Below are 26,523 nucleotides of genomic sequence, written 5' to 3' on the forward strand. Positions count from 1 at the left end.
AGGCTTATTTAGCTCAGTTTGGGGAGGTTTCAGTCCATACTCAGCTGGCTCCAAGGCAGAGCGGCATGTGGCAGAGAGCAGCCTTTCATGGCAATGGCAAAGAGCAAGAGGGAGGAGCAACAGTGGCAGCAGAGAGCAAGTCTGTCTCCCTCATGGTGCACCCAGGCTCTCTGCCCCAGGCTGGGTGCAGCACTCACACTCATAATCCCACTGGATCATGAATTAATCACAAACTCTGGAAGTCTACCCCATGACTGCATGAGGCTTTGGGGGGACAACTAGACACAAACCATAACAGTGGCACTATTGGTTGTGACATAAGGAAAGGCCCTTAGGAGAAGGATAAGAACTGGGTGGAGGAAGATTCTGCAACACCTCACTCACAGGCACCCTGAGAACCAGGGGTAAAAGCAGAACCCTGCACTGCGCACAGCCAGGGCACAGGGGTGATGGACTTGGCCTTTTATGGCCTGAACCTGACTTGTCCAGGTTTTGTGTCCTCAACTCAGAGCTGGGCTCCACCCAGGTCTTCCTGCTGCACGTCCCCTTCCTGGGACTGGGCTTCCTGCGCTCAGCCATGTGACAGGCCAATGGTCACTCCAGAGATGACACAGGACGCCTGGTCTAGGATTGCGGCACAGCTTCTCCTGGAGAACTTCCGGTTCTCCTGTGCCAAGCCATTACCTTTCCAAGCTGAAGACAGAAAAGAGTGAACAAAAACAGATCTAAAAAGCAAGAGACAGGAAAAGGAATATTGTGGGACTGTACTGCTTCAAGGTTGTATATGGTGAGATTTTTGGTCTTATGTGCAAACATGAGAAGTGTATAGTTCTTTATGCCTATTTTAAAAATATATTCTAATTTTTAAATGTTTTTTTATCATATTCTGTAGGGACTTAAAGTTCAACATATCATACTTGATGAAAAATACCTGTTTCATATTATGCCTAAGATGTTTGATATGCAGACAGTGAGGTTAAGCTTAACAGCCTAAGTTGTTCGATAATAACAAGCTTGTCTTTTGGATGGTTAACAACCTAAGTTTGCAGATCAAAATTAGAGAAAAAGGAGGGCTGCAAGGAAAGCCAACATTTTGGCCCTAGCCTTCTAAGGTCAATTAAGACTCAGGACATATGAGAACTTGTACTATAACGTCATGTAACTCAGTAGTGTCCCAAATTTTCTGATCAAGGAGATTATGGGGCCAAAGAGGAAAGTGATCGATGATGTAGAGTGTGCCTAAGGAGAGTCACATGGGGGAGAAAACACTCTCTCAGGCTTTCACAGAGAGCACATTGGCCAAGCAATGGCCGTGACTCATACACATGGCTGACACTGACAAAGGTTCTATAATCTGAGGTACAGGATCTCAGGATAAATCCTGAGGGGATTTCACTGACCTTATCAGACCCAAAAACTACAACTCTTGTTGCATAGGTCCTGCTTTACCTTGGTCTTAACCATCCAGCAGAAAAGTATAAAAACGAAATATAAGAAATAAAGCCATGCTGTTATGTTGAGCTGTAGGGGACTCAGGTCAACAATTTCTAACACTGCCAGTTAAGCGGAAGACCCAATACTATTATGGGCTACTGGACTCTTTTAGAATATTTTGCTGAGTTTACACACCTATAATATTCAAATAACGGAACTTAACAAAAAAAGGGGATACAGATGAATGTCCATTTTGTATCTGTGTATTCAAAGTGGTTAGGATAGATATATAGGTACATTCTCTTAGTGAATAGAATGATTTGTTCTAATGGTGTTTGTAAATAGAATATCAAGTCCGCATCTCGTACAGCAATTAACCACTAAGAAGAATGTATGCAGTGTGTTAATTATTGAAACTGTCCTACCGATTTGGTTTGAAACTGTCTCATTGCTATTTGTTTATCAATAAAACTATGGCCAAACAAACAAACAAACAAACATCTAAAAGTGCAGTGGACCAAAGTAATATGGTTTTAAATTCTAGCTCTGCGGCTTGGTACTTTAAAATCTTGGGCATCTCTTCCTCTGAGCCTCAGCTTCCTCACCTGCCAAATGGGATTCCAAGGCATCTGCTTCATCATATGGATGGAACTAGATAACTCTGGTGAGCCCAGCACCTGACATCCACACTGAGCACCTGAGACATGGTGGATCTTTGTGCTGCTGCTGTTTTAAGAGGGAAGAAGGAGGGAGGTAACACCTAGCCACTTGTGCAGGCTGGCTGTAGACCTCCAAGGTTATCCAGGTCCTACGGCAGTGGGATTTGCCAGTAATTAAGACATGAGAAATCTAGCCATTCTCCTTTGGATTTCAGAATGATGTAGGCACAACAAAAACCAGCCGAGATGGAAACTTCTCAGTAGCCATGGGATTTATTCCAAAGAGGACCTGTCAGGGCTAATAGTACAACTCTGGAAAAGGAGGGAACGGGACCCCAAAGCCACTAAATCCCTGGGTTTATAATTAGCAGCCAAGCACGCACTCTGCCTGTTCTGGAGCCATGTGGCTCACTAGGGAAGGGCACTGTAGTCACACAAAAATAACCCCCCAGTGGGTTTTTGATGTGTTGAGCCTTTTTGTTTTTCTGAATTTTAATGAAGGGCTTTCCAGGCAGAAGGAGAGAAGCTCCCCACGGTCAGAGAGTGCGCTTTGCTAGCTGTGGCCAGTCCGGCTGAGCCAATGCAGTGTCCAGGAGAGGCAGCGGGGAAGGTTCTTGGCCTCACACAAGGCCTCCTCTGGAGGAAAAGAGAAAAACAAAAGCAAGAAGTGTCAGCCTCAGCCCTGGGTGGGTTGAACTCCCTTCTGAGCACACAGTGGAGCAGGGTGCGAACATGGGGAGTGGTGCAGGGTGGGAACGTGCACCTGAAGGTCAGCGGCTCCTGCAAGCAGGGCTCCCTCTGGTTCTGTGGGGTTCTTAGGGACATTGGGCCGGGTTCTCCTGAGAGACCTGGAAGTGAGGCTCTGGGAACCTGTGGCCCGGCTAAAGGCTGGCTTTTGGAGCTGGAGGAGTAGGGTGCAGGCAGAAGAGAAAAAGGTGCTGTCCAAGCACCCCACTCTTGAAAGCAAATGACAAATGTGCCACCTCAGCACGCCCGCTGCTTGCCCCGCCTCCTGCTTGCACCTGCAAACATGTGCTGGAAGTGACTGTGCAGCCTAATGCACCAATAGCACCCAAGGGCCGGCACCACAGCCAAAGCACTGTGCTAGGCCCTCCCTCGATCTGGGACAGCTGTCCACACCTGTTCCAGCCCCACCCCCAGGTCCTGTGGTCCCCAGAGCTGGCCTGGCCTTGTGGGAGGCAAAAGTGCAAGTAGGGGTGCTAATGCCTGCATCAAACTCTCCCCAAGCTCTTCCCCCACTGAGTTTTTGCCAGATTGCTTCCAAGTTGCCCCCATTGGCAGTGCTGGGAAGAAATGGAAGGGATGCCACAGAATAAAGTCATTTATTGCATTTGAATGACCCAGTGTGGTTTACTGAAAATAAACATTTTTATTACAAAATATTCTGTATGAAAACCCTAAGGTGCTTGCAAGCCTCCTTCATTTTAGGCTTACTGCACCTGTTCAAGTCCAGAATGGAGGCTATGGGTTCAGGTCTGCTTGAGTAGCCCAGCAGGGTCCTCCTTCTCTGTCTGCAGCAGGTCCAACTCGCTGAGGAGCTCTGAGGACACCTCTGTGTACAGATGGTCCCAATCCCAGCCGACGTCCTCCTGCCAAGACAGGTATCACTGGTTCAATGAAAATAGGCCTCTTTTATAGCTACCTTCCCAAGCCAGTTGGGTCCGGGAAGGTGTGGCCAAGCCTGAGGAGCCCGCTGGTTCCCCATGGATGCGCTGAGCTTGGACAGCTGCTGCTGCTACTGTACCTCTCGGACTTCGTTCTCTGGTGCCAGAACTTTGGTGAGGAGTTTCAGGTCGATCTCGCCATCCTGTGAAATGCATGAAAGGCCAGTTCAGGCACCTTGAGGGCTGATTCTCTTTTGCAAGGAGGAGTTTGTGTATGTTAGAACTATCTAAACTGACACCCACAGACTTCATCAAAGAGTAGAACTTGGAGCAGACCACATGGCCACTGAGAAGCGAGGGAAGGATACAAGGCCCCTGTGTTGGGCACGTTTGGGGGCAAAGGGCAACAGTGAAGGGCAGAGCACAGGCAGAGGGGCGAAGGACAATGGGGTGCTGGCAGGTGTCAAGTGCGCAGACCTGAAGCATATGGGAGTCTCACACTGGAAAACAGGGGTGCAGTGCATTGCAAGACACTTAGGATATGGCTCCAAAAGGGGAGTGCTGCTGGGCAGCACCAGGACCAGAGATGGCACTGTGTGGCTCTGGGGGAACTGAGAACTCTCTTGCTGGAGGTTGCTTGGAGCCTGCCCCTCTGTGCAGAAGCTACTCCACTCACCAAGGTCTGAAAGGCTGAGTACTTCATGAGGTCATTGTCCAGGTCGCGGTAGGTCATCACTCGGTTTACCTGGACACTGAAGAAAGACAATATGGGAAGAAACCATAGGCAGGATTGGGTCCTGAAGTGCTGTAGGGCCACTGTCCCCCGAGCCTGGTATGCAGCTGAGTAGGCAACAGAGAGGCAAAATGGGTCATCTGGGGTGGAACCCATCACCAGAAAGAGGTGGGTTCATGTGGCAAAAGTGGCATACAGCAAAGGACCACTGCAGATGGCATTTGGTGTGGACTCATTCTTACATCTCTGATCCCTTTGCCAGCTGCATCCCTAACTTAACCTACCTGGGAGGGGACGCCACCTGCAAAATGAATTCTTCTTCCTGTACTTCTTCCAGATCAGGAATGATGGGAATATCTGCAAAGAGAGGTGATACCCTTGTCTGCAGCATGAGCAGGGACCCTGCTTCTTCTCCCACGTCACTTAGTCACCTGCCACTCATCACCTGGGGGCTGTGGGCTGGGGCTCGAATGGACACTCAGCCTCTGGCCTCCAGGGGCTTCTGGTGTGGGGTGGCATTATGTTCAGGGTGGGGGCAGAGCAATCAAAGGTGGAGCTCCAGCAATTTCTGAACCACGAGCCTTAACCAAAACCCACGGAAACAGAAGCACCTGGTAGGGCTAAGATTTCTTCACTGACTCTGATGCATGTGCCAGATTAGGACCCATGGGGTGGGTTTCCAAGGACAGAGGTGAGGAGATGCGATTCCCACACAGCACTGGAGCGGAGCAAAGAGGAAGAGGACCACCCGATGAATGAGCCTGGTGTGGTCAGAGACAGAACTGCACAAGGCAGCATCACAGGGTGGACACCACCATGAGCATCAGCTGCTCACCACCAAGCCCTACGCATTCACTCTGGCGAGCAAACGTGACCAGCCTAGGTGTGGCGCTCAGCCGGCCCCTGAAAGGTGTTTTACACATGATGGCATAACCTGGCTTCCCAACATCATTTCAGGCGTCAAATGCTGCCGATCCTAATGGGCACACTTCTCTTGCTGTCTCATGGAACTTTTCCTTCTCTGAACTTTCCAGACATGATGACATACTCAGGCAGAGACCCTGGGCCACTTCTTTCACCAGTGTATGGTGAAAACAAACAGGGAAAATGAGAGACACATAGCATGGCACTCCATTGTCGCATCTTAAGTTACCAAAAATTGTTCACTTTCTCATGGAGACAAACTGACCCCACAAAAGAACATTCCTTCTCCACACAGATGTCACTGACTGGTTGAGGGGTTTTGTCAGACTAACAGGAGCAAAGAAAAAAAAGAATAGGACAGGAAAAAAGGCCACACAAGGTGAGACACTCCAGGAATTCTGAAACCAGCCACAAACACAGAAAGAAGGAAATGTCCTAGAGAAGCGACTAGTGAGGAAATTCTTTGTTTTCTGCTCCATGGACTGAGTTCAATTTTACTCCTCAAAGAGGGACAAAAGAGTCTAAGGACAGCTGGGAAGACCCTGGTCACTTTCAGGCTCTTCATTATTTAGAGTTCATGATTGCTCCTGTCAAGCTGAGCGAGAATATATACATGTTAGTTCCAAGCCTGGCGTCTTGATTATCACTTCAGACTCACAGATATTGTACCTGGAGAGGGAGGGAAGGAGAGAGGGAGAGAATACAACAGGGAGAGAGTCAGAGAAAGAAAGCAGTGAGAAGGGACAAAACTATAAAGACATTGACTGCTGTTAGGAAAATAAAGAAGAGATGCACAAACCAGCCCTAAAATAATTCAGCAAGTCCTCTATCTAGAAAGAAACTGTTCAAAGCTTACATCTCCCTGTACTGCTAGAGAACTGGAGATGGAATCTGCTAAGATTCTATTTCTTACGCTAACGGAAATTTAGCTTTATCACCCTAGTCCTGAGTGACTAACACGACGGCCACTGTGTGGGCTGCTGACAAGGCTCCCCAAGCCTGGAGTGACTGGGGCTCCCAGGCTGTGAGAGGGCACAGGCCCCGTGAAGGGACAGAGAAGCTGGCTCTGCCATGGGCCATCAGCAATGTGACAGTTTCAAAGTGAGCCAGTTAGCGACTCATCGTTGGCTCTCCCCAGGCCTGGAGTCCAGCCTGAAATGAATATTCAGAAGTTGGTAAGAAAATGTCCATGCTGAGTTTAGGGCTCAGGATGGAATTTCCCTGAACTCCGCTTTCCCTCTACAACTTTAGCATTTGGGTCCTGTCAACTCGGCCCAGCTCCTCCGAGCTCTGCGAAGTCACACTCCTGCCCGATGTCTACTCTTACTCCTGGGGGTTTCCCTCGTGGTCCCCACTCCCTCCTCCAAATGTGCACTGAAGAGTGTGGAGCTGGCCCATCTGTTGACAGATCAGGGGTCAACGTGGGCCTTGGCAAAGGGGCTGCGCAGAGTGGCACTGGTGGGGCTGGCCACACAGTGGGATTTCTCTCTAATTGGAAGCCTAGTGCCCAGTAGAACCTGGTGAACTGCCGGAGTGGGATGAAGCCAGCGATGACAGTCAGGCCACAGCAAGCTGGAACATTCTGGGGCAGTGACAGCTTGAGCCATCACAGCAGAGGCTGGCCATCCAATTCCCGGTCCCCAGTGGAACAGGTGGCCATGGAGTGGGTTTTGGGCAAACTTCAAAGATCTTCACAGTTTTGCAGTTTCTGATTTACAATCTCAGATGAGCGCTTGCTCACGTGCACACAGTATGTTTCGGGGAATTTTCTCCCTTTCTCTGCTTCCCTTTCCCTGTCCTGCCCCTTCCCTCTGTGTACTACAAATAAACCTAGAAAAAAGAATGGATTTCAGAAATGTGCCTCTTCACAAAAGGACCAAATTCCCAATCTAGCCCTGCTTCCGGTTGGATAGCGACTCCAACTATAAATGTGGACTGGTGACCTGGTTTCTCTCAGGTGCTGAAGTTCCACATACAAAACCAGTCTTAACAGAGACAATAAGAGGAACAGAGGGTACAGTTCAAGACTTTTGAAAAATTATGATCTTTTTATTTGGGGGAGACAGGGTGGTGGGGATGGAGCCCGGGGCCTCATGCAAGTTAGGCAAGTGCATTACCACTGAGCGACATTCCCAGCTTGTCTACTACTAATCTAACAATTATGTGACCTTGTCCTCATTTTCTTCTGTGCCGCTGTTACTTGAGGGCATCACCAGCTGCCATGAGGTAAATAAAGCAGGCCTGCAGGACGCCTGTCCAGGGGCTGAGTGTGGAATGGACCCTTTCCAGATCTTCCCTGCCATGGCCTGGCTGTGGGCCTTGTCTCCTCCGTGCTTCAGTCTCTTCATTGGTAAAATGAGGATCGTCCTCACTCCCACCCCAGATGGCTGTTATAAGCTGCAAATGGAATGACTATTATAAAATACTGAGGATGATGCTTAGAATTGAGTAGACTCTTTCTTTCTTTTCTCTTCCTTTGAGACAAGGTCCTGCTGTGTAGTTAAGACTGGTCTTAGAGTTCACTAGGTAGCCCAGGCTGGCCTCAAACTCGCAGCGATCCTCCTGCCTTGGTCTCCCAAGTGCTGAGATTACAGGCACATGCCACCATGCCCAGCTTGAATAAATATTCAATAATCTTTTCATCCAATTAAAACATTGTATCAAGCATGCTGAGAAGCTATACAGTTCTATCTTTTCTGATTTAGTTCCATCCAGTGATGACCAACTTTCAGATGACACAGAGGCAAAGCAAGACTACACAGCTTATGTGAGGTGGAGTCATTAAAAATGGGCAGAACTATACTTCTTGCTCTGTGGAGGCTGCCGTGCCCACTCAGCTTTCCTCTCACCTGTGAAACACTGTCAGGGACACCAGTGCCTGGAGTACAGGGGAGACACCACCCATAGCTGGGTACTTTTTATGTTTGCCTAAGACTTACCGTTTTCTGTTTTGGGGTATTTCTCTTGAATCCTGTAACTGTAAATGACCGAAGTGCCCCCTCACTATATGCCTGGACTTCTACTTCCCTCAAGACCAAATGGTAGAGGATGATGAAAATGTACCCACATCAGCCACCCATGTGAATTCATTCCCAGGAAGAAGAGGTGGCAGGACACCTTAACAGCCCACAGAAGGCCAGCAGGACACTGAGAGGCAAGGGGCAGCAGGCGCTGGGCTCGTCTCTCCTCTGCTGGCTCGGCACTGTGGCAGGCAGCACTGTGTCTGCTGTCTGTAGGGCCCCAGCTCAGACTCCTTGCCCAGGGAGCCCTTCTTGCCTCTAGGCTTTCTCCCTCCTCTCTGTGCACCTGTGCACAAGCTGTTCAGGCTGCTGTTCTACGTCACACAGTGTCTGGTAAGCCACACTGTGGGAAACTCCAGTTGCCCACTTGGCCACTCACACACTCACTCGTTCAAGTGATACTGACTGAGCACCTACTGAGTGAAAGGCGGTACCAGAACAGCAACAGACACAGACAGACAGACAGACAGACAGATAGACAGACAGACAGACATGGTCCTGGTCTTCATGGAGCACCAGTCAGATGGACAATCTAAGCACAAATGTCCTGCTTAGTAGTAAAAATACATACCAGGATGGAAACTAACAAATTCCATGGAGTACTCTTTTTTGTTGTTGTTCTAAAGTAAAAGCAACAATATAGGTGTAATCAACTCAAATGCTACAGAAGTAAACATTAATACGAAAAGTTCCCCTTCTGCCTGTGAGACCCAGTTATTTCCCTAAAGGTAATCACTTTATTTCTTACATAGCTACCGACAGAATAGGAGCATTTCACAGCACACAGACTTAAAGAATGTCTGCCAATGGGGTCAGACTACATAAGCAGCATTCTGCAACTTCGGACCTTACTGATACACACATGTATTTTCTTCTTCGAAATGACTGACTTGGATTCTAGGGAAGGAATGTTCTGCATGCATCTAATCCCACCATGTAAAGATCAGTTTTAGAGTCTGGGGCATGGGATAAGGAGTTAGGGAAGGCCTCTCTGAACGAGGGACAGAGCAGCAGGGAGCTGACGAGGAGCAGGAGGCAGCCAGGCAGGAGACAGCATAAGCAGAGGTTCGAGGAAAGGAGACATGACCTGGAGAGATGGAGGGTGGCTGGTGTGGCTGGAGGGACCAGGGTGAAGCAGAAGAAGGTGCACAGTGCCAAGGGTGGGGGGTGTGTAACACACCGAGGAAACACCAACTGGGTGCCTGCTGTGCCCATGAGCCCTTTCAAGGCTGGGTGGGGGGGCAAATGAAGATGACTGGGCATCGTGACGCTGTACATAACAAAATAACGAGTGCTCCGTATCACCTGGACTGCAGTATAACTCCTTACTTTAAAAGGAAAGATGCATAAAACAAAAAACAAACAAACAAACAGAAAAAAAAAAGGAAAAGATAAGATTCAACCAGTGAGATGAATTTCTAAAGGAACTAGTGTTGGAATAAATGGAAGTAGCCGAGCCAAAGTGATCAGGGCTTCTTTATCTAGTCAGCACTGTGTGTCATTACAGTTTACAACACATGTATAACTTATAGCTATAAATATTTTGTGCCATCAAAGCTCTCAAAAAATAAATCAAGACAAGGAAAATACACATCCCCTCCTTGAAACCCAACAGGCAGAATTCTGTCCACCCATAATTTGCTTATGGCCACCGCATGGAGGCAGAGTCCCAGGCCTGCTCCCTCCACAGAGAGCCAGCTGAGGACAAAGACATATCCCATGACTGCTGCGATTGTTAGGGCTGGAAAGATACAGGACCACTGTGCAGAACCAAGTCTGTCCCTCAAAGGGGACAGTGAAAGGCACATGTGTGTGCGAGCTCTGTCAACATCCTATACGTCACACTAACCATGTCAGAAGTGCTATGGAGTCCTCGAGATGCCTAAAGAGGATTCACTCCACAAGGTCAACAAAGAGTGATCTTTGGATACTTTGGGGACTTGAAGCCATGGACACTTTGCCTCACTCGAGAGCTGCAATGCCTGCTGGAATAAGCCTGCGCATATCCACGAAGCAATGGGTGAGCAGGGATAAAAGGACAGAAAAAGGGACAGTCACTCAGATTTGGCTCACTCTAGACCACCTGGATCCATCCTGCGGCTGAGCCACACTGCTCTTCTCCAATCGCCACATTCTAAGCACCCAACAGAGACTTGTTAATGTGCAGCGGTTGCCCTAAGAGTTTATTTCAAAAAAGCGAGATCACCAAACAAGAAACTCATCTCGATTCAGGAATCCTAATTTGCCACAACCAAGCAGATCTACCAGATGAAGCCCTAGAGACAAATTAAGTGCCAAAATAAATGACAGAAAAGAGTAAATATGTACAGAAGCACCAATAGATTGATCACAACTGGTTTCAAAGGTATGAGAAACTGCCACTCAAACTGAAATACATTCATCATGGATAATATCATGTAAGTAGACTAAAATGCTAACTACCTAGCCAAGTCCCAGAGGGATCCCGTTCCGCTCCTATGACCAGGCTGCCTCTCTAGTGAGGCAGCCTCAGATAGATCCCCATGACACGCTATGTGCTGGCTGCCTCCCATCCAGCTGCCTGCCTGTCTGAAGGCAGGAAGTGAACTCTTGGCTTGACCCAGCTTGCTATGAATGCACCCTGAGCATTACCCAGGCTCTTTTCCTGGTACACACTCTGAAACCTCCCAGGAAGGAGGAAACAAAGGAGGCCTCCCAGACTGGCCCTGGGGTTCAGCCCTGGCAAAGCCCCTCTTCTGTGTCCTTCAGGCTGTGCCCTTGGCTGACCTTTTTGGTTATTGTGGTGGAAACTGGTTCCTGCACATGGCAGCATGCTGGACAGGTCTGCTACTGCTAAGCTGCACCGCAGTCCTTTACTGATTGTCTTGGTCAGGGACTTGTGTGTCTGAAAGGTTATTTTCAGAATTCCATGAAGTCTCTCCTGTATTCCAGCACTTCTCACTGGACATCTTAGCAAGTGACACAGTGGTGGGCTCACAGGTTCCTTCAGGATGCGTCCTGACATCTGCTTCTCTTATTGCACCGATTGAGTTCTCAACTCCCAACACCTAGCTCCGCTGCCCATAGTTGCTTCCCAAACCTCTTTCCCAGTCTGTGCCCGGACCACTGCAGGGCTCTCATGGTTGCTAACAGTGCACATCCATGGCCGAGTTCGACAGCCAATCCACTTGAAAGGAATGTGGACAGGCTGCTTTGGGATACCCCAGTTAAGAGCAGTCTAGCTCTGGGCTCCAATTCAACAGACATTATTAGCAGGGCTCATAAGCAAAAGAACACAACATCCGTATTTTTAGGAGATGGCAACTTTAAACCAGAGATCATTATGATTTTTTTCTCTGCAGCTGCAAAACTTTGTTTTACTGAATGCTGTTACCTTCTATATCACGTATGGGGAATTTTAAACAGGCAAATGGAAGAAGGTCTGATTGAAGATGAAGTTAAGTGAAAGAAATTGGTCTCATTTAGCACATGACAGGATTCATCTGTGTTCCCAAGTCCACTGAGGTGGCATCATGGGCGTTTCATATTCATGAGCTGCTGCGACACTATGTCCCCTCATTTACAAAGAGCCGTGTTCAGCAAATTCTGTCCCTGTGGACACCCTGTGCATTTCATGGTCTTGTCAGAGAGACATCAAACGCTCCAGTAACCAAATACCAGAAAATGGCTTTAATTAGTGGATCTCAATCGTATAAATAATTTTTTTCTAAGTGAAAAAAATGGAGAATTTTTTTAAAAGGGAAAAGGGGGAAAGCGGTAGGCAACAGGCTTCAAACACCCGAAGGAACAAGGGAAAGAGGTGGTCTCAGAGCAGCTCCCAAGCGGTCTCCCGCACTCCCAGAATCAGGGGACAAGGGCCACAAACATGTCTCTAGGTCCCTGGCGGATCCACTTTATGAAGATTCGTCCCTGGTGATTCTTGACTGATGAGCGCCGGGGCCAGGCTGTTCTCATTATTGACAGGTGAGGAGAAGAATGGAAAATCTGTGAAGGCGGTCAGAGCCGTGCTGCAAAAGGACAGGAACCACGGCTGAATGCCCCGGACAGAGCAGTGCAGTGGTCAGGAGCCCCTGTGCTTGAGCAGCTCCCTTGGAAGCTTGTGATGAGGAGACAGACAGCTGGCACCCGCTCTGCAGTGCCCGTTGGGGATGGACTTTTGCACTTCTGTCCTGCATATTACAAGTCCTCTAGCTCCTACTGTGCCAGTTCTCTTCTACGCTGCTGGGGAAACAGACCACAGACCTTGCGAGGAGGAAGGTCAAAACACTTGGCCCTTGCAGCCCCCTACACTGTAGCACCTCTTGGAGCTGATGGCAGGTTAGAGTGGAAGGGCTGGACCGACTGGTTCCTGTGACCACCAGGCCTTTCTGTAGTTGGATTCTGGCTGGATCAGCTGCAGGGAAGAGGATTTGCTAAGGAATAGTGGCTTGGCCTATGGTGGTGTGTGGTGCACGAAAGTCTGGCCTCCTTCCCCATTTCACAAAGGAAATCTCAGCACATTTCTGAAGGAGCCAGGAGTGCAAGTCCCTGGATGGAAATGGTCCTTCCTGTCCCACCCAAGGCCATGAAGGCTCTACAAGAGTCAGCACTGGCAATCTACAGAGTCATGAATGATGCAAGGAAGCACCCATGAAGGACCAGCAGGGCCCAAGAGGCTCCCTAGAAGGAAAGATCCCACTTATCCCAGAAGCCTAAAGTGAATCAATTCTGCGAAGACCTCAGTGCCACTTGCTGGGTGACTTCTAGGAGACATTGTCCCACTGGTGACTGGCATGCTGTCGAAGGAAGTGAAGAACAAGGCCTCTCTCAGCTCTCTCTGTCTTTCCCTTAGAGCTTCATGTGGTTTTCCCTACTTTTATCTGCAAAGCTGTGCTAGGAACAAGGAGGGGTAAAGGACTTTAAATGTAGTGAACGAATGAAGTGCTGGGAGGAACGGAGACCAGGAACTCTGCACTCTTCAATGAGGCCTGAGATGAGCGACATGGCACGACGCAGTGCTAATGTGACAGGCGGCGCCTCCTCAGAGGTGCCAGATGAAGTGTGTTGGAAGCCAGGCGTATCTGATTCTATTTCATCCTCTCCGTGTTGCACTGAAAAAAACAAGACAAACTACACTGCTTTTATTCTAAATCCTTAGGTTTTGTGTTTTTCCTTATATATATTTATTAAAAAATGCTGCTTTGATCGGTGCCACCCGTGACACCCCCACATACAGAATGCTTCTGAGCAGTTCCCGCCACACAAGGCCACTGTTGGTGACAGCCAGCTGGTTTTGATCACAGCCATTCTGAATCGGATTTTCATAAGATAGATGAGGAGTCTTACTGCTGCTCGCTCTCTTATCAGATGAGAAACGGCGGGGGAGGGGGACACGGGTCCTGGGGGAACAGCGCAACAATCAAGGGCTGCAGTGGTTCTTTCTCTGTCCCTCTGCTGCTGCAATTTTCAAAGGAGTTTGCCTCGGGCACTTTTAAATGATGGTGTCTCAATTCTGTAATCATCTTTCAAGAGCTTTCTCTTAAAGGGTCTTTTAGGTAAACCTAGTCCGTCAAGCACAGTTATGGGCTCAGGAATCAGATTCCCAATGTGTGTCTTCCTGTGTGTACACATATGTGCACACGCACACATCCCCCTATGCACATGTCCTACACGCACAGTGAACATCCATGAAGCCTCAGAAAGTTGGTAGAGCTGACAGCTGAGAAAGAAGAGTCCCCAGTCGGCCACTTTCCTGAGCGCTCCTCCCCTACCTGCTGGCATCCCTAGGCTCCACTGGCTCCGGTCCTTAGAACGTAATCTGCTGGGTGAGTGCCAGAAGGAAATGATTTCTCCAACTGAGACTAAGGGATAGCCCAAGTCTGAGCAGATGTCAGACACATGAACACCCTGTCCCTTCCCATCTCAATGAAGAGACATTGGCTGTCCTCTTCGGAACTGAGAAGTCTGTCTTGATTGTTTGCTTAGGAGCATGAATGGTCACCAGGCATCCAGGCCACATCTTGTGGCGTCTACGGATACAGAGACTAGGTCTGCAGCTCTGTAACCTTGCATGTCATCTGTTTCCATGGCAGAGAACACATCAGGCTTTATCTTCCTTCAGACCTCATCACCTGACAGGCATCCAGGGTGCCGAGCCTCTATCTCCTTTGGCTCATACAGAGATCTAAGCTGCTAAGACCTCCTGGCCAGTGGCTCTCCTCAAATGGGCCTGTCTGTTTATAAGACCAGTCACAATCATCAGAAAAGGGCCTGTGCCCTTCCTGGATGCTGAGACACTGCTTACCATCACAACTGAACAGTCTCACACAAGTGAGTGGGAGTGACTTTGTCCTAGCCCGATCCTGTCTTCTGTAGTCAAGGAAGATAGCAGCCAGGGAGTTACAGAACAAAAACCCTGATCTCTGCATCAATTCCGGAGAGATGGCACTTTCTTTTACTCTTGTCAGTGCTTAATGGTGGATGATTTGCTATTAATCACATTCCTCCAGATACGGCGTAACTCTCTCCCCATGCTCCCGGAGCAAGGTTACACACTTGCTTCCCTCAGAACGGAGGCAGTGCACGACATGCGTCTGCACTCTTCCCACCCTTCCTCTTCAGATGGGGATGCGCAAGTAAGCTTTGCACTGAGCAAAGAAAACAGGTTCACAGAGAAAGTTACTGTCAGTTGTGTTGTAGACACTGATGCTACGAGGGGAATTCTGGTATGACCTAGAGATTTCAGGGCACCACCTGGGGTACACAGCACACTCCTAACTCTGCTGACACATTTGCCTGTGGCAGAGTCCTTCCAAATATCTCATGGTCACCGCCACAGCCCGCAAGTAAAGCACGCCATTTCTTTTTATAGCATTAGTACAGAAAAATGCGTTTTCTACCATGCAATCCCCCTGCACACATCCTGCCTCTGGCCCACTGAGGCCTCACTTGGTATTCACAGCACTCACCGGGGCCCTTTTTATTTCACGTGGCCCTTCAAGTGCCCCGTGTCTCGGTGACATCAGTTGTTTCTGTCATGTCTCAAAGGAGTGGCTGGCCGGGAGCTACAGACATGGTGCTTCATGGCTCTGTGGAGTTGCAGGTCTCACCACGATCCCAAATGCCCCGACACTCCCAGGATTCAAACCATAACCTCCATCAGCCCAGTGATGCTACTTTCTTTTTCCCTAAAATAGGTTCTCTCTGAAGGATCCTGCACAGACATGAGAATTCATTATATGAAAGTCATCTTGAGGGACTTGATGGGGAACAATACCTACCAGGAATGCTCAAACCCAAAAGCTTGGCTTCCTGACACAATGGCTTGGGCAACCTGGCCTCTCCCAGGTGTTGCTGTGAGGAGCCTTCAGTCAGAGGCTCAGCAGTGTGAGGCTGTGGGCCAACAGGTGAAACTAAGTGATGGAGGACAGCAAATGCACACCAGTGTGCTGGAAGACTGAGCAGAGACCTGCCCCCACAGTGTGTGGGACTGAGGAGAGGCCAGTGATAACAGAGGGATTTGGAGGGGCAAGGACAATGTCTGAACCCTGGTCCCTCCACGTCCTAGAGCTAGGGTGCCAGAGCAGCTCACACTGCTCAGAGAGGCCACTTGTTAAATGTCTAAGAATTCTGAACGCAGGTTTGCTGTAGTTTCAACACTGAATGTCTCCTAAGGGGCCTGTGCTACAGGCTTGCTCTCCAGGCCGGTGCTGCTGGGAAGTGGGAGAAGCTTTAGGAGGTGGGGCCTGCAGGGGCCTGAGTCACTGGAGTTATACCATAGAGGGAGATAGCAGGCCCCTGGTCTCTTTCTCTTTTGCTTCCTGGCTCACACAGGGAGCACTCTGCACTCCTGTGCACTCCCCACCACGACCTCTCACATCCTCCAGAGGCCTCACCCTGAACTGAACCTTCAAACCCATGAGCCAAATTAATCTTCTGTCTTTGTAAGTTAATTGTCTGAGGTATTTTATTATAGTAATTGAAAACTGATTAATACAAGGCGGTGAAATATAAATAGCAACGAAGATAAAGTTATACACACCCTACATGAAATTATAAATGTATATTTTAATATGTAGTAATACTTGAAACTCATCCCACTCTACATTTTATCTATATTCTCAAAGTTACTTGTATCTCATGCATCTTCAGGTAGAAATACAATCTACTGGCGTGCTGGAGCCTGTCTCTTTCGAACCTTGGTCAGCAGTGTCATGTCACAGCCCCAACCTAGTCACGGTGCGAGTATCTCTGTGCCAGAGACACTGGCCAACGCTGCCAATCAGGACTTCTTTACTTTTCTTTTTTTTTCCAACACAGGGTCTCACTATGCAGTTCAGGCTGGCCTTGTGCTCACTTTTGTAGCCTCCAGGCTGGTCTTGAACTTGCAGCGATCCTCCTGTCTCAATCTCCTGAGCGCTGGGATTACAGGTATGTGCTACCACACCTAGGGTTCCAGGCCAACATGGCCTGCCGGGGCCAGTGTGGCATGTGGGGCTGGGGATCAAACTTGGGTTCTGGTCTTGCTAGGCAGGTGCTTATGCCTCTGAGCTATCTCCCCAGCTCCTCATGACTTTTTCTGCCTGGAGAGGTTACTGCTAATTTACCAGCACATTACTGCCTACTAGCCATGTGACCTCAATGAGTTACTTAACTTCACCAAGCTTTAATTTCGTCCTCTGCAGGATGGTGACAACCAGTGTCTCCTCAGAACTTCTAGGATTCAGTGGCGTGTCGCTGGTAAAGTAGCGCACTGCTTGGCTCACAGCAAACACCTACAAGCCTTAATTAGCAATGCCATTTCCTACAAGGATAAATTTTTTCCCCCATTTCTTACTCAATAACCCATAGGTAGAACAAAGCACAGACAAGAAAGGGCAGCTGAAAGACCATAACAGCAACACTCCCTCCCTAACTTCTGCACTCCCTGCCCGGCCCAGAGACCCTGTATGTGGATTTCTAGAGAAGGACAGAATGGCCTGGGTTTAGAAAGACTTCAGCATCTGCCTCGTCCTAGTAACCTTGAACTCAGAAAAATGGAGTTATATTTAATAAAGCACCAGTGGCAGTTATAATGATTTAAATAAAATGGAGAGGGCAAAGGAGCTAGGCTTGGGTGCCACCCAGGAAACCCTGTGTGCTGCCGGAAGCTCAAGGAAGAAAGCTATGCCATGCCCCCAGCCTGAGTGACTCTGGGGCAGCAGGGTTCCAGTGTGTCTGTTCTTTCTGCCTCATCTTTCCCCCCATTAAAGCTGTTGAGGCTCACAGTGACTCTGCTGCTTGCAAGAGAAGGGGTGGAGAATATGGCAGAAAGGTTAATGAAGGGACAAGAAAGAGCCCAGAAGAGGGTTAGAAAGCCCCCAGACAGAGAAGGGAGTGGGGGAGCGGAGGGACGGCGGGAGACAGTCCTCTGGAGATAGCACGCCTCTAATTCCACCAACGGCCCGGCATCTCACATCTGTCCCGGCCTCACTGCCCAGCTGTGTTTAGCCACTTTTACCTATTTTCCCTGTTGACATGGATAGAAAATTGAGCAATTACCCTTAAACTCAGAGCTCTCTCAGATCCCCCAGATTGCTACGCCGGCAGAATTAAGTCCTCAATTGCCCCTGGCTAGAAATGGCTCGACTCAGCTTGTCCTTTAGGAATTAAACACTTTTTGGTTGGCTAGAAGGACTTATTATTCCTAAGGTTTTGAGGTATTGGATTCTGTCAAAACTGGACCTCAGGATGCAAAGACACCCCGCCCCCCAGCAGGGCTGACACACGCCCAGGGGCTGGGAGCTGCCCGAAGAGGGCGCTGCAGGTCCACGCCGGGCGCACACAGCGTGTGAAAGGCCTGTGTTCAATCCAAGAAACATCAACTTTAAGTTCCTGCTTTCAGGGACTTTTACTGTTTATAAAACACATTTTGAGGCTCAAAAATTCCTCTAACTTGAATTTACCTCTGGAATAAACAATTAGAAAGTCGAGTTTATGTCTAACTGCATATTCAGAGATTATTTGACATGCATTTTTTTTTTTCCCAATAGAGACAGGGTCTTGCTAAGTTTCCCAGACTGGCCTCAATTTCTCCATCCTCCTGTCTCTGGTTACCAAGTAGCTAGGATTATAGGCAGGCACCACTGCACCCGGCTCTGCATCTTTTGAAAAGCTACGAGAATTTGTGGAGTCCCACCTCCAATGTTGACTTTTGTGGTACTACATTTCACTCTAAGTTTTGCAAGCTGAGTTCAAGAGCTGGAGGGGACTAGCCATCTGGCAGAGGTTAGGGAGGTGACACACCCTTGCACTGTCTTCCTTTTCTACCCCTAGACTGCCCCCCCACCCCTTCTTGCCAACACCCACTCTTGCATCAGGAAGAAGCTGGAGGGGCTGGTGAGATGGCTCAGTGGTCTAAAGCACCTACTTAGAACAAGCTTAGTAAAGCACAGGGACCGCGGTTCAATCCCCCAGCACCACGTGCCAGCCAGCCCCGCCCCCTGGTGGGCTGAGCTGGTCACACACACACACACACACACACACAAATAAATAAAAAATAAAAATAAAAATAAAAATAAAAATAAAAATAAAAAAAAGAAGCTGGAAGCCACTTCCTCATGTCGGCCATCCCTCGCCACCTACCAAATCAGCCTCCGTGTCAGTCTCTCTTGAGCACCCTACACTCTTCCTTCTGGGGTCTCGATCACAACTTTCCACTACTTTATTCAGATGTGTGACAATTTGTTTTATTTTCTATACCTCAGCAACTGCAAGCTGCACGAGGACAAGGACAATAAATGTTCAGTTCAGCACCACCATCGTGCCTAGGCCCAAGCACCGTGCAGGAGTGTTCAGCATGACAGCATGGGAGGGATGATGCCGAATGACTCCTCCAGGGTCACCTGCAGAGGCTGACTTCAGGTCACTCTCAGGCTTCGCATTCTTTCTCTAAGGCCATACAACCTGACAGAAGAAAATCCGAAGGCCTTAGGGCAAATCAGACACTTGACTCAGAGCAGGTGACTGTGCCACTGAAAGGCAGTCATCTCAGTTGGGGAAGATCAGTTCTTCCACCCTATGATTTGGGGAGCCTATGGTCATTCTGAGGTTCTGCGTGTGCATCATTCAACTACTCTCTACAATCACAAATTTCAGCTCTCCCAAAGCAATGAGTTAGCAATAGCAAGGAACAGTTTGGTTCTACCTAGGAGCAGCAAGCAAGATGACTGACACTCTTCAGAACCTCCTCAAAGGCAGGTTACAGGAGGAGGCTGAGTATGTGCAGCTGGGAACGGATGAGACCCAGGACTTAGGTCTACGGAATCAGCTTCCTCCTGGTTGCAGGGAGTTCCTTATTCATTCTCCTTATGCTGGGCATCTGGTCTTAGAAGGCTTTCACACCTCCTCGGGCTAATCCTCCTCATCCTCAGGACCTAGTACAAATCCTTGGAGGGAGGGGCTGTACATAGGATCAAGGTGCAATATGTATGGGTGACAACTTCCCATGAACAATGTATCATTATATGTCACAAACAGGTACTAATAAAAAAGCCGTAAATGTGAAGAGAAGCAAAAGACCTTTCTTTCCAAAGTGCTCTCAGTCTGCCTGGATCACCTGCTCTCTGGAGCTCAGGGCCATGAGTAATGCAGCCCACTAATACAGTGACAACCATGCACTGCCTTTGCTATCTGCTATTCTGTACTCTTGGCTCCTGAACTCTTGTTGTGCTTTTCATCTTCTATTTTTTTTTTCTTCAACAAGATTTTGTGTTTCTTTAGAGCATAGCTCCACAAGGTCTTGTGAAGGATTTGCAAATCAGCTCCCAAAGGCATAATCCAACTTGCAGAAGTGTTTTGTTCTGTTTATAAGGTGGGGCTTTTAAAAAAATTTTTTTTTTGAGATGGGGGTCTCACATAGCTCAGGCTTGGCTCAAACTCACTATCCCTCTGTTTCAGCCTTCCGAGTAGCTGGGTTATAGCCCTGTGCCACCAAGCCTGCTTTAAAATTGTGTTTGTCTGCTTAGGAATACCTAGGGACTGAGCCCAGGGAGCACTGAGCTACACTTCCAGCCCTTTTTGTTACTTTTTAAATTCTGAGACAGTCTTGCAAAAATTGCCCAAGATGACCTTGACCTTGTAATTCTGCTTCAGCTTCCCAAGTAGCTGAGATTATAAATGTGCACTGCCACACACTTAACACTTGTTGTTTTAAAAACTTCATTTATAATGGCTGGCAAGATAGCTCAGCAGACTAAGTGCCTGCTTAGGCACGCGCAGGGACGTGGGGTTCAATCCCTGGCACCTCATGCTGAGCCAGCCCCGCCCCCGGGCACACTGAGCTGGCCACTGAGACAGGGTGTGGTAGTGCACACCTGTAATCCTAGCGCTAGGGAGGCTGAAAACAGGAGGATCACTATGAGTCCAAGCTGCATAGTGTAACCCTGTACCAAGTACATAAAATATTTTTTTTAAAACACACAAAAAATTCATTTATGTGTTTATTTTGATGCTAGGGATTGAACCCAGGGCCTTAAGCACATAATCTGTCATTGAGCTACACTGCCAGCCTCTCTGACACTTATTAAAATAAAAATTTGAAAACCTTTAGGCTATGCCATCTTGTGAGTTCCCCACAAGCTCCACCACTCTGCTGTCTCACACTTTCCCCATTTCACGTATTTATATCATCTGCCTGGCTATGAGTCTGCAGGCAGGCCACTGTCTTGCAAAAGCTCCCACAGGTTTACCACAAGATTCCAAAGCTCCTGTCACTTGTTCTGTTTCTCATTATGAAAGCACACATAACCTGCAAAGTTCCTTCCCCTTTCTATGTGTCTGTTCCTTCTCTAGGAAGCACAGGGCATAGATGGAGGAGGAAGTATTTCTCCACTCTCCCCAGACATCAGGGGTCTGGAAGACTGAACGCATCTTCCCTGGGGAAGATTAGTGGTGTGAACCAAGGGCGACACTAGCTACACTGAATGCTGAGGAATCTACCTAGGTCAGGGTTCCCCAAAGTCTTCTCTGAAGATGGTGAGGGAAGGGAACAAGGGTCAGAAACTCCTATAGACCAGAGACTGCTCACTCACCACAATCTCCAGCAACTGGGCACGGTGGGCCCCAGCAGGAAGCTCTCCATAAAACCTCGCCTCCAAGGCAGCTAGTGGAAGAAGCCAATCTGAACTTAGATCTGCTGCTATACTTCTAACTGCTATAATTCATCTTTTCTTTTGGTACTGCTCTACAGTCACCCATCCTTAATGGTGTGTAAGAAAATAATCAGGCCATCCCCAGGTGACAAAACTCCTTGCACTGACCACTTTGAAAAGGTGTGTGATTTTCCTAAAAAGAATCAGCAATTTTCCTTAAAAGGTACCCAAAGAGCTGCTGAATGACACTGCCAGTGAGCCTCCATGGATGATTTGCAGGAATCACTCCTGAAGTCTCCCCACCTGCTGGACATCTACGTTTAGAGAAGCAGCCTTCACTAGCCAACCAAGTAATTCTCTGAGCAAAGATAATTCTACAAACTAGTTATATGTAACATATGACTCTTACTGCATAATGGATTCTAAACATTCACATACAGTGAAATGGACTAAGTCGAGTGTGAAGTATAACATATGAACTGATTTTCCATTAAAGGACGCAAGCGTAACTGTACGGACAACAGATTTATGCTGGGGAAGAGCCAGCCCTCCTAGAGGTAAAAGCAAGTGCACTCTGACACGGAAGGGTTTTATGCTCCAAACCTCCAGGGCCAAAATAAGGCCAAGCCACAAATTTCACATTTCAAGACTACGAAGGGGAAAAAATGAGAGGGGCTTTCTGAAAATTGGTAACATTTTTCCATCTTTAATGAAATTTTACTGTCTTCCATCCATCTGGCATGCTATACTGCACATGTGTGAGCTGACATTAATACTGCCTACCTGTGGAAGGGGACACCAGCATATCAGAGGGCCACAGTATCCTGAAAGAGGCTGAAGACAAGAGCTTTGAGGTCAAGATGTGTCTCTGACTTCTGGTGCTGCCCTTGACTAGTTATCTGACCTTGGACAAGGCTACGTTTCTTTGCCCTAGTCTGCTCATCTTTAAAATGGGGATAATGACCCATCTAGCTATCTAACAACAAGGGAACACACTGTGGTACGTCCATACAGTGGGACACGCCTTGGCAACAAAATCGACAGGCAACAACTTGGATAAATCTCAGAACCTTTGCAATGTAAGACAAAAGCTAGGCACAAATGTGTACATACTTATGCTTCTGTTTACCTAAGACTCTAGAAAATGAGACAATGTATACCTCACTAGTTGTGTGAGGGCAGGAGGACAGCGGGTACAGGCTAGCACACAAGGAAACTTTGGGGGGTGGCAGGAATGTTCTGTACATGGTGATTGTGGTGTGATGATTCCTCAGGGCGTTCACACCTTTGAAATCATACATTTATTTTTTCTTTTAAATTTTTATATTAATACATCTTTGTGGTCTGCATAATGTTTACATTCGTATTAGGGAGCAAGCCTGTCTACTTAACACCTCTTGAGTCTTTTTACTCCTCTCTCCCTCTCCTCCCTGGGCCTCCCTCCATCTCTAAATCCCCTTCACTCACTTTCTCTGCTTTTGTATTTTTAGTTCACGTTTGTGACACATAACAACTAGAGTCCCTTAAGGCAGCTGGTATGCGTGTGTGTGACATCTTAGCTCTCTTTGCTTTCCCTTCCCCTCCCCGCCGCTCCATCTCTCAGGCACCGTCCCATCTGAAAAGGTCTATTTCCCTTTATCTCTTTTATTTTGCTCCTCATATATATGTTGGATTTCTCATATTAGAGAAACCATATGGTATTTAGGCTTGTGTGTCTGATTTAGTTCACTTAACATGTTTTCAAGGTGCTTCCATTTCCTACAAATGACTTGAATTTACCCTTTGTCACAGCAGACAAGTACTCCACTGTGTGCCGACACGTTTCCTTTGCCCGATTATCTAGTGATGGACATTCAAGGTGCTTCTGAGACTTGGCTATTATGAATGGGGTGCTATAAATACTGGCATGGGTCAGTGTAATGCGGTGTCTTTAAACCTTTCAGGAAGATGCCTATAAGGGGAACAGCTGAGTGGAGCTGTATTTCTAGTTTCAGTTTTCTGAGGCATCCATCCCCAAACTGATTTCCGCAGTGGCTACAGTAGTCTACATTTCCACCAGTGACATGGGAGGGCTCCTTTTCCCCAGCTGCCTCACCAGTATTTGTTGTAAACTGTGCATTTGTTTGTGCAGCACTGGAGACTAAGCCCAGAGCCTCCACCCTGAGATGGGGTCTCACTAAGTTGCTAAGTGGACCAACCAGACTCAAACTTGCAATCCTACTGCCTCAGATTACCACAGTGTTGGGATTACCTGCGTGCCCATCACACCTGGCTTAAGTTGCACACTTTAAATAAATAAGGTTTACTGTATACAAATCAGACCTCAATAAAGTTAACTGAAAAACCCCCTAACTTTCTCATAGGTTCCTTTCGGAATTAAATGGGTAAGATGCTGGGCATGGCAGGGGGCACACGATGAGCTTCTTAATTTATGGAATGGTGTGGTGGCCCCAAGGGGGCTTCCAGAGTTCCCAGAACTGCAACAAGGTCCTTCCAACGTGGCCATGCACAACAGCAGCGAGCGCAGCCTGCTAACGTGACTTACAATGTGTGTGGGCTCCAGCATTCAGCCTCTGCTGTAATGCTGAGAAGCCACTCCCTGAAGCACGGTATTTTTCCATAAGAAGAAAGTGCAATGAAGAGGATTTCAGAGGTTCTTGGAAGGAGCCGGAAGGAGGCCACAACAGTGAGAAAAAGCCTGGAGGACAGTACCAGTGAAGCAGCTGCTCGACAGGATCACGGATTTGTTTGCTTGTGTTTCAATTTGGAAGTTTCTGCCAAAGAACTCTACAATCTTTTTTTCCTTAATTTAATGTTTTCCTATTTAAAATGCAAGTCTCTTGGGTGTTAGAACAAATACATAAGCAACAGGGGACTGAAGCCATGCAAAAAGGACCCGCTCCAGGAGACAGGAAACGACTGGCTGCGTTCTCCCCCCGGGGAGCCACCGCGGACTGGCCGGGTCCACACGCTACAGACTCTCCATCACGCCTCCCCGCCCAGGTCCGACCCGAGGACTGTGCTCCAGGAGTACGATTCCCACACACGCTGCTCCTCACACTTGTGTTCTAACACGCAGGGAGACCCTGCCTACCGGAGTCCTCTGGTGCTTCGCAGCCAACGGCTGGAGCAGCTGACAATCTGTGAGGACAGGCAGGTCGCAAGTGTGGCCGGCAGCTACCAATTCCTGAGCTGCCAGTATAGCAGAAGGCATCCCAGGCACATGTTTCCTACATTAACAGGATCACTGGCAATCAGTGGATGGAGAAGTCTAGAAGCTGAACGGAATTGAGTGGAGGGAACTAAAAGGGAAGATCTAGCAAAAACAAATGAGGCTGGAAAGCAAAGAAAATGCTGAAGAGCATGAGCACGGAGGCTGCTACTCTGACCTTTCGTGACTACTTTTCTTTCCTGAAACCCCTTTGGAAAGAGATACGGCTAAAGTGCTTGTTCACATGACTCACGCCCGTAGGCGGGTCTTTCGTGGCACCACAGCTAAACTTTAGCGTCAAGCCACTCAAAGGCTGAGGCAGGAGGGTCACGTGTTTGAAGTCAGAGCAAGTTAGCAAGACACCACCTCAAAATAAAAAATAAAGACGGTGGGGTCAGGGCTGTAGCTCAGGAGCAGAACACTTGCCTAGCATTGGTTCAACCCATAGCACCATAAAACACTCAAAAGACAAAACTTTTGCATAACACTTTAGTGTCATAAAGACTCACCTGTGCAGTTTATTTAAATTCAGTTCTCTCCCCTAGCTAGAGCTTCAGATTTGCAAACAGCCCAGAAATCTGCATTTTATCCCCTATTCCAGAAATATTTTGCACATGTCCTTCTGATCACCTTATCATTACTGGGTAATCAAGTTCTAAAAATTTAATTCTCTCCCTCTTTGTATGAGTCACAGAGTTGTTGTAAGAAGGTTTTGGGCTGCGGGAGTGCGGCTGGTTCTAGATGCGCCCTCCTGCTGTAACAGCTAGGTAAGTGTTTGTGCTGTTTTCAGACCTCAGGCTGCAGGGAGTGTGCGGCTCTGACTCCTGAGAGAAGGCAAACGAGGAAGAAAGGCTGACAGCCGTCCTGGCTTCCTGCCTAGATGTACTTGCTGGGCAGAGGCATAGAGAATGGAGCCCAAACCAGAGCAGGAAGGCCTTGCTGAAATGAGGAGAGACAGACTGAAGTGGCTAAATTTTGAAAAGCAGAGGATGAGGAACTGGGGATCTATGTGAAGGAGCCAAAACCCCAGACTGCCACTGTAGGCAAAACAGCACAGGACAAAGAATTCCAATAGGAAACGCAGACACTGAGCCGTACTTAAAAGCAGTCGTGGGGGAAGGAAACACTGCACACAGGGGAACGGAAACAAGAATGACTACTGACTTCTCACCAAAAACAGTGTAGGACAGGAAACAGTGACTTACCTCAAGGGCTAAAAGAAAATTATTAGCATAGAATTCTATGTCTGCTGAAAAGTGAAGACTTTCAAACAAATAAGAAAAAGAGATTTTGCTGCTAGAAACGGCTAAACACAGCAGAAGTTCTAGTTGAAGGAAACTGATGCCAGAGAGAAACTACACAAAGGAGTGCCGAGTGTGGTGGCCACAGCCATCTCTAATCCCAGCCCATGAGAGGCTGAGGCAGGAGGATCGGTGTGTGTTCATGGCCAGCCTAGGCTACGCAGTGAGTTTATGACCAGTCTGAACTGCATAGCAAGACTCTGTCTCAACAATACAATACAAAAAAAACAAACTACACAAAGGAATAAGGAATGTGGAAACGGTAAATAAATGGGTAAAAAAAAAAAAAAAAAGCATTAGTAACTGAGGTCTTGTGTGCACTTTCCATATTGGGACCAAACGCTTGAAAAAATAACTTAAAAGAGAAAAGACTGATTGTGGCTCATGGTTTCAGGCCCCGGCTGGTGGGCTCTGTCGCTTTAGGCCTGGAGGAAGAAAGGACCAGAGAAGGGCCAGGGAGTAGAAATAGTCCCAAGGATTGTGTTCCCGTGACCCCTCCTTTATATA

The 26,523-nt window shown here is 48.0% G+C and overlaps 1 protein-coding gene across 3 annotated transcripts in view; it reads right to left on the bottom strand.

Moving 5' to 3' along the window:
• Positions 1-2,355: 2,355 nt before the first annotated feature.
• The window catches only part of Ift43 (intraflagellar transport 43), a 98,578-nt gene continuing 74,410 nt past the window's right edge, over positions 2,356-26,523 (bottom strand). For 2 of the 3 annotated variants that reach the window (XM_023700765.1, XM_023700754.1), the window contains exons 6-9: positions 4,736-4,808; positions 4,395-4,470; positions 3,859-3,921; positions 3,461-3,703 (exon numbers count right to left, since the gene is read on the bottom strand). In XM_023700765.1, the coding sequence (XP_023556533.1) occupies positions 3,584-3,703; positions 3,859-3,921; positions 4,395-4,470; positions 4,736-4,808 (332 nt within the window). In that variant the 3' untranslated portion in view covers positions 3,461-3,583. Of the gene's footprint in view, positions 2,730-3,460; positions 3,704-3,858; positions 3,922-4,394; positions 4,471-4,735; positions 4,809-26,523 lie in introns of those variants that run through there. The other variant, XM_023700759.1, reaches the window with a different exon arrangement.

The sequence above is a fragment of the Octodon degus genome, unplaced genomic scaffold (genome assembly GCF_000260255.1).
Source record: "Octodon degus isolate 3935 unplaced genomic scaffold, OctDeg1.0 scaffold00007, whole genome shotgun sequence".
Lineage (NCBI taxonomy): Eukaryota > Metazoa > Chordata > Mammalia > Rodentia > Octodontidae > Octodon > Octodon degus.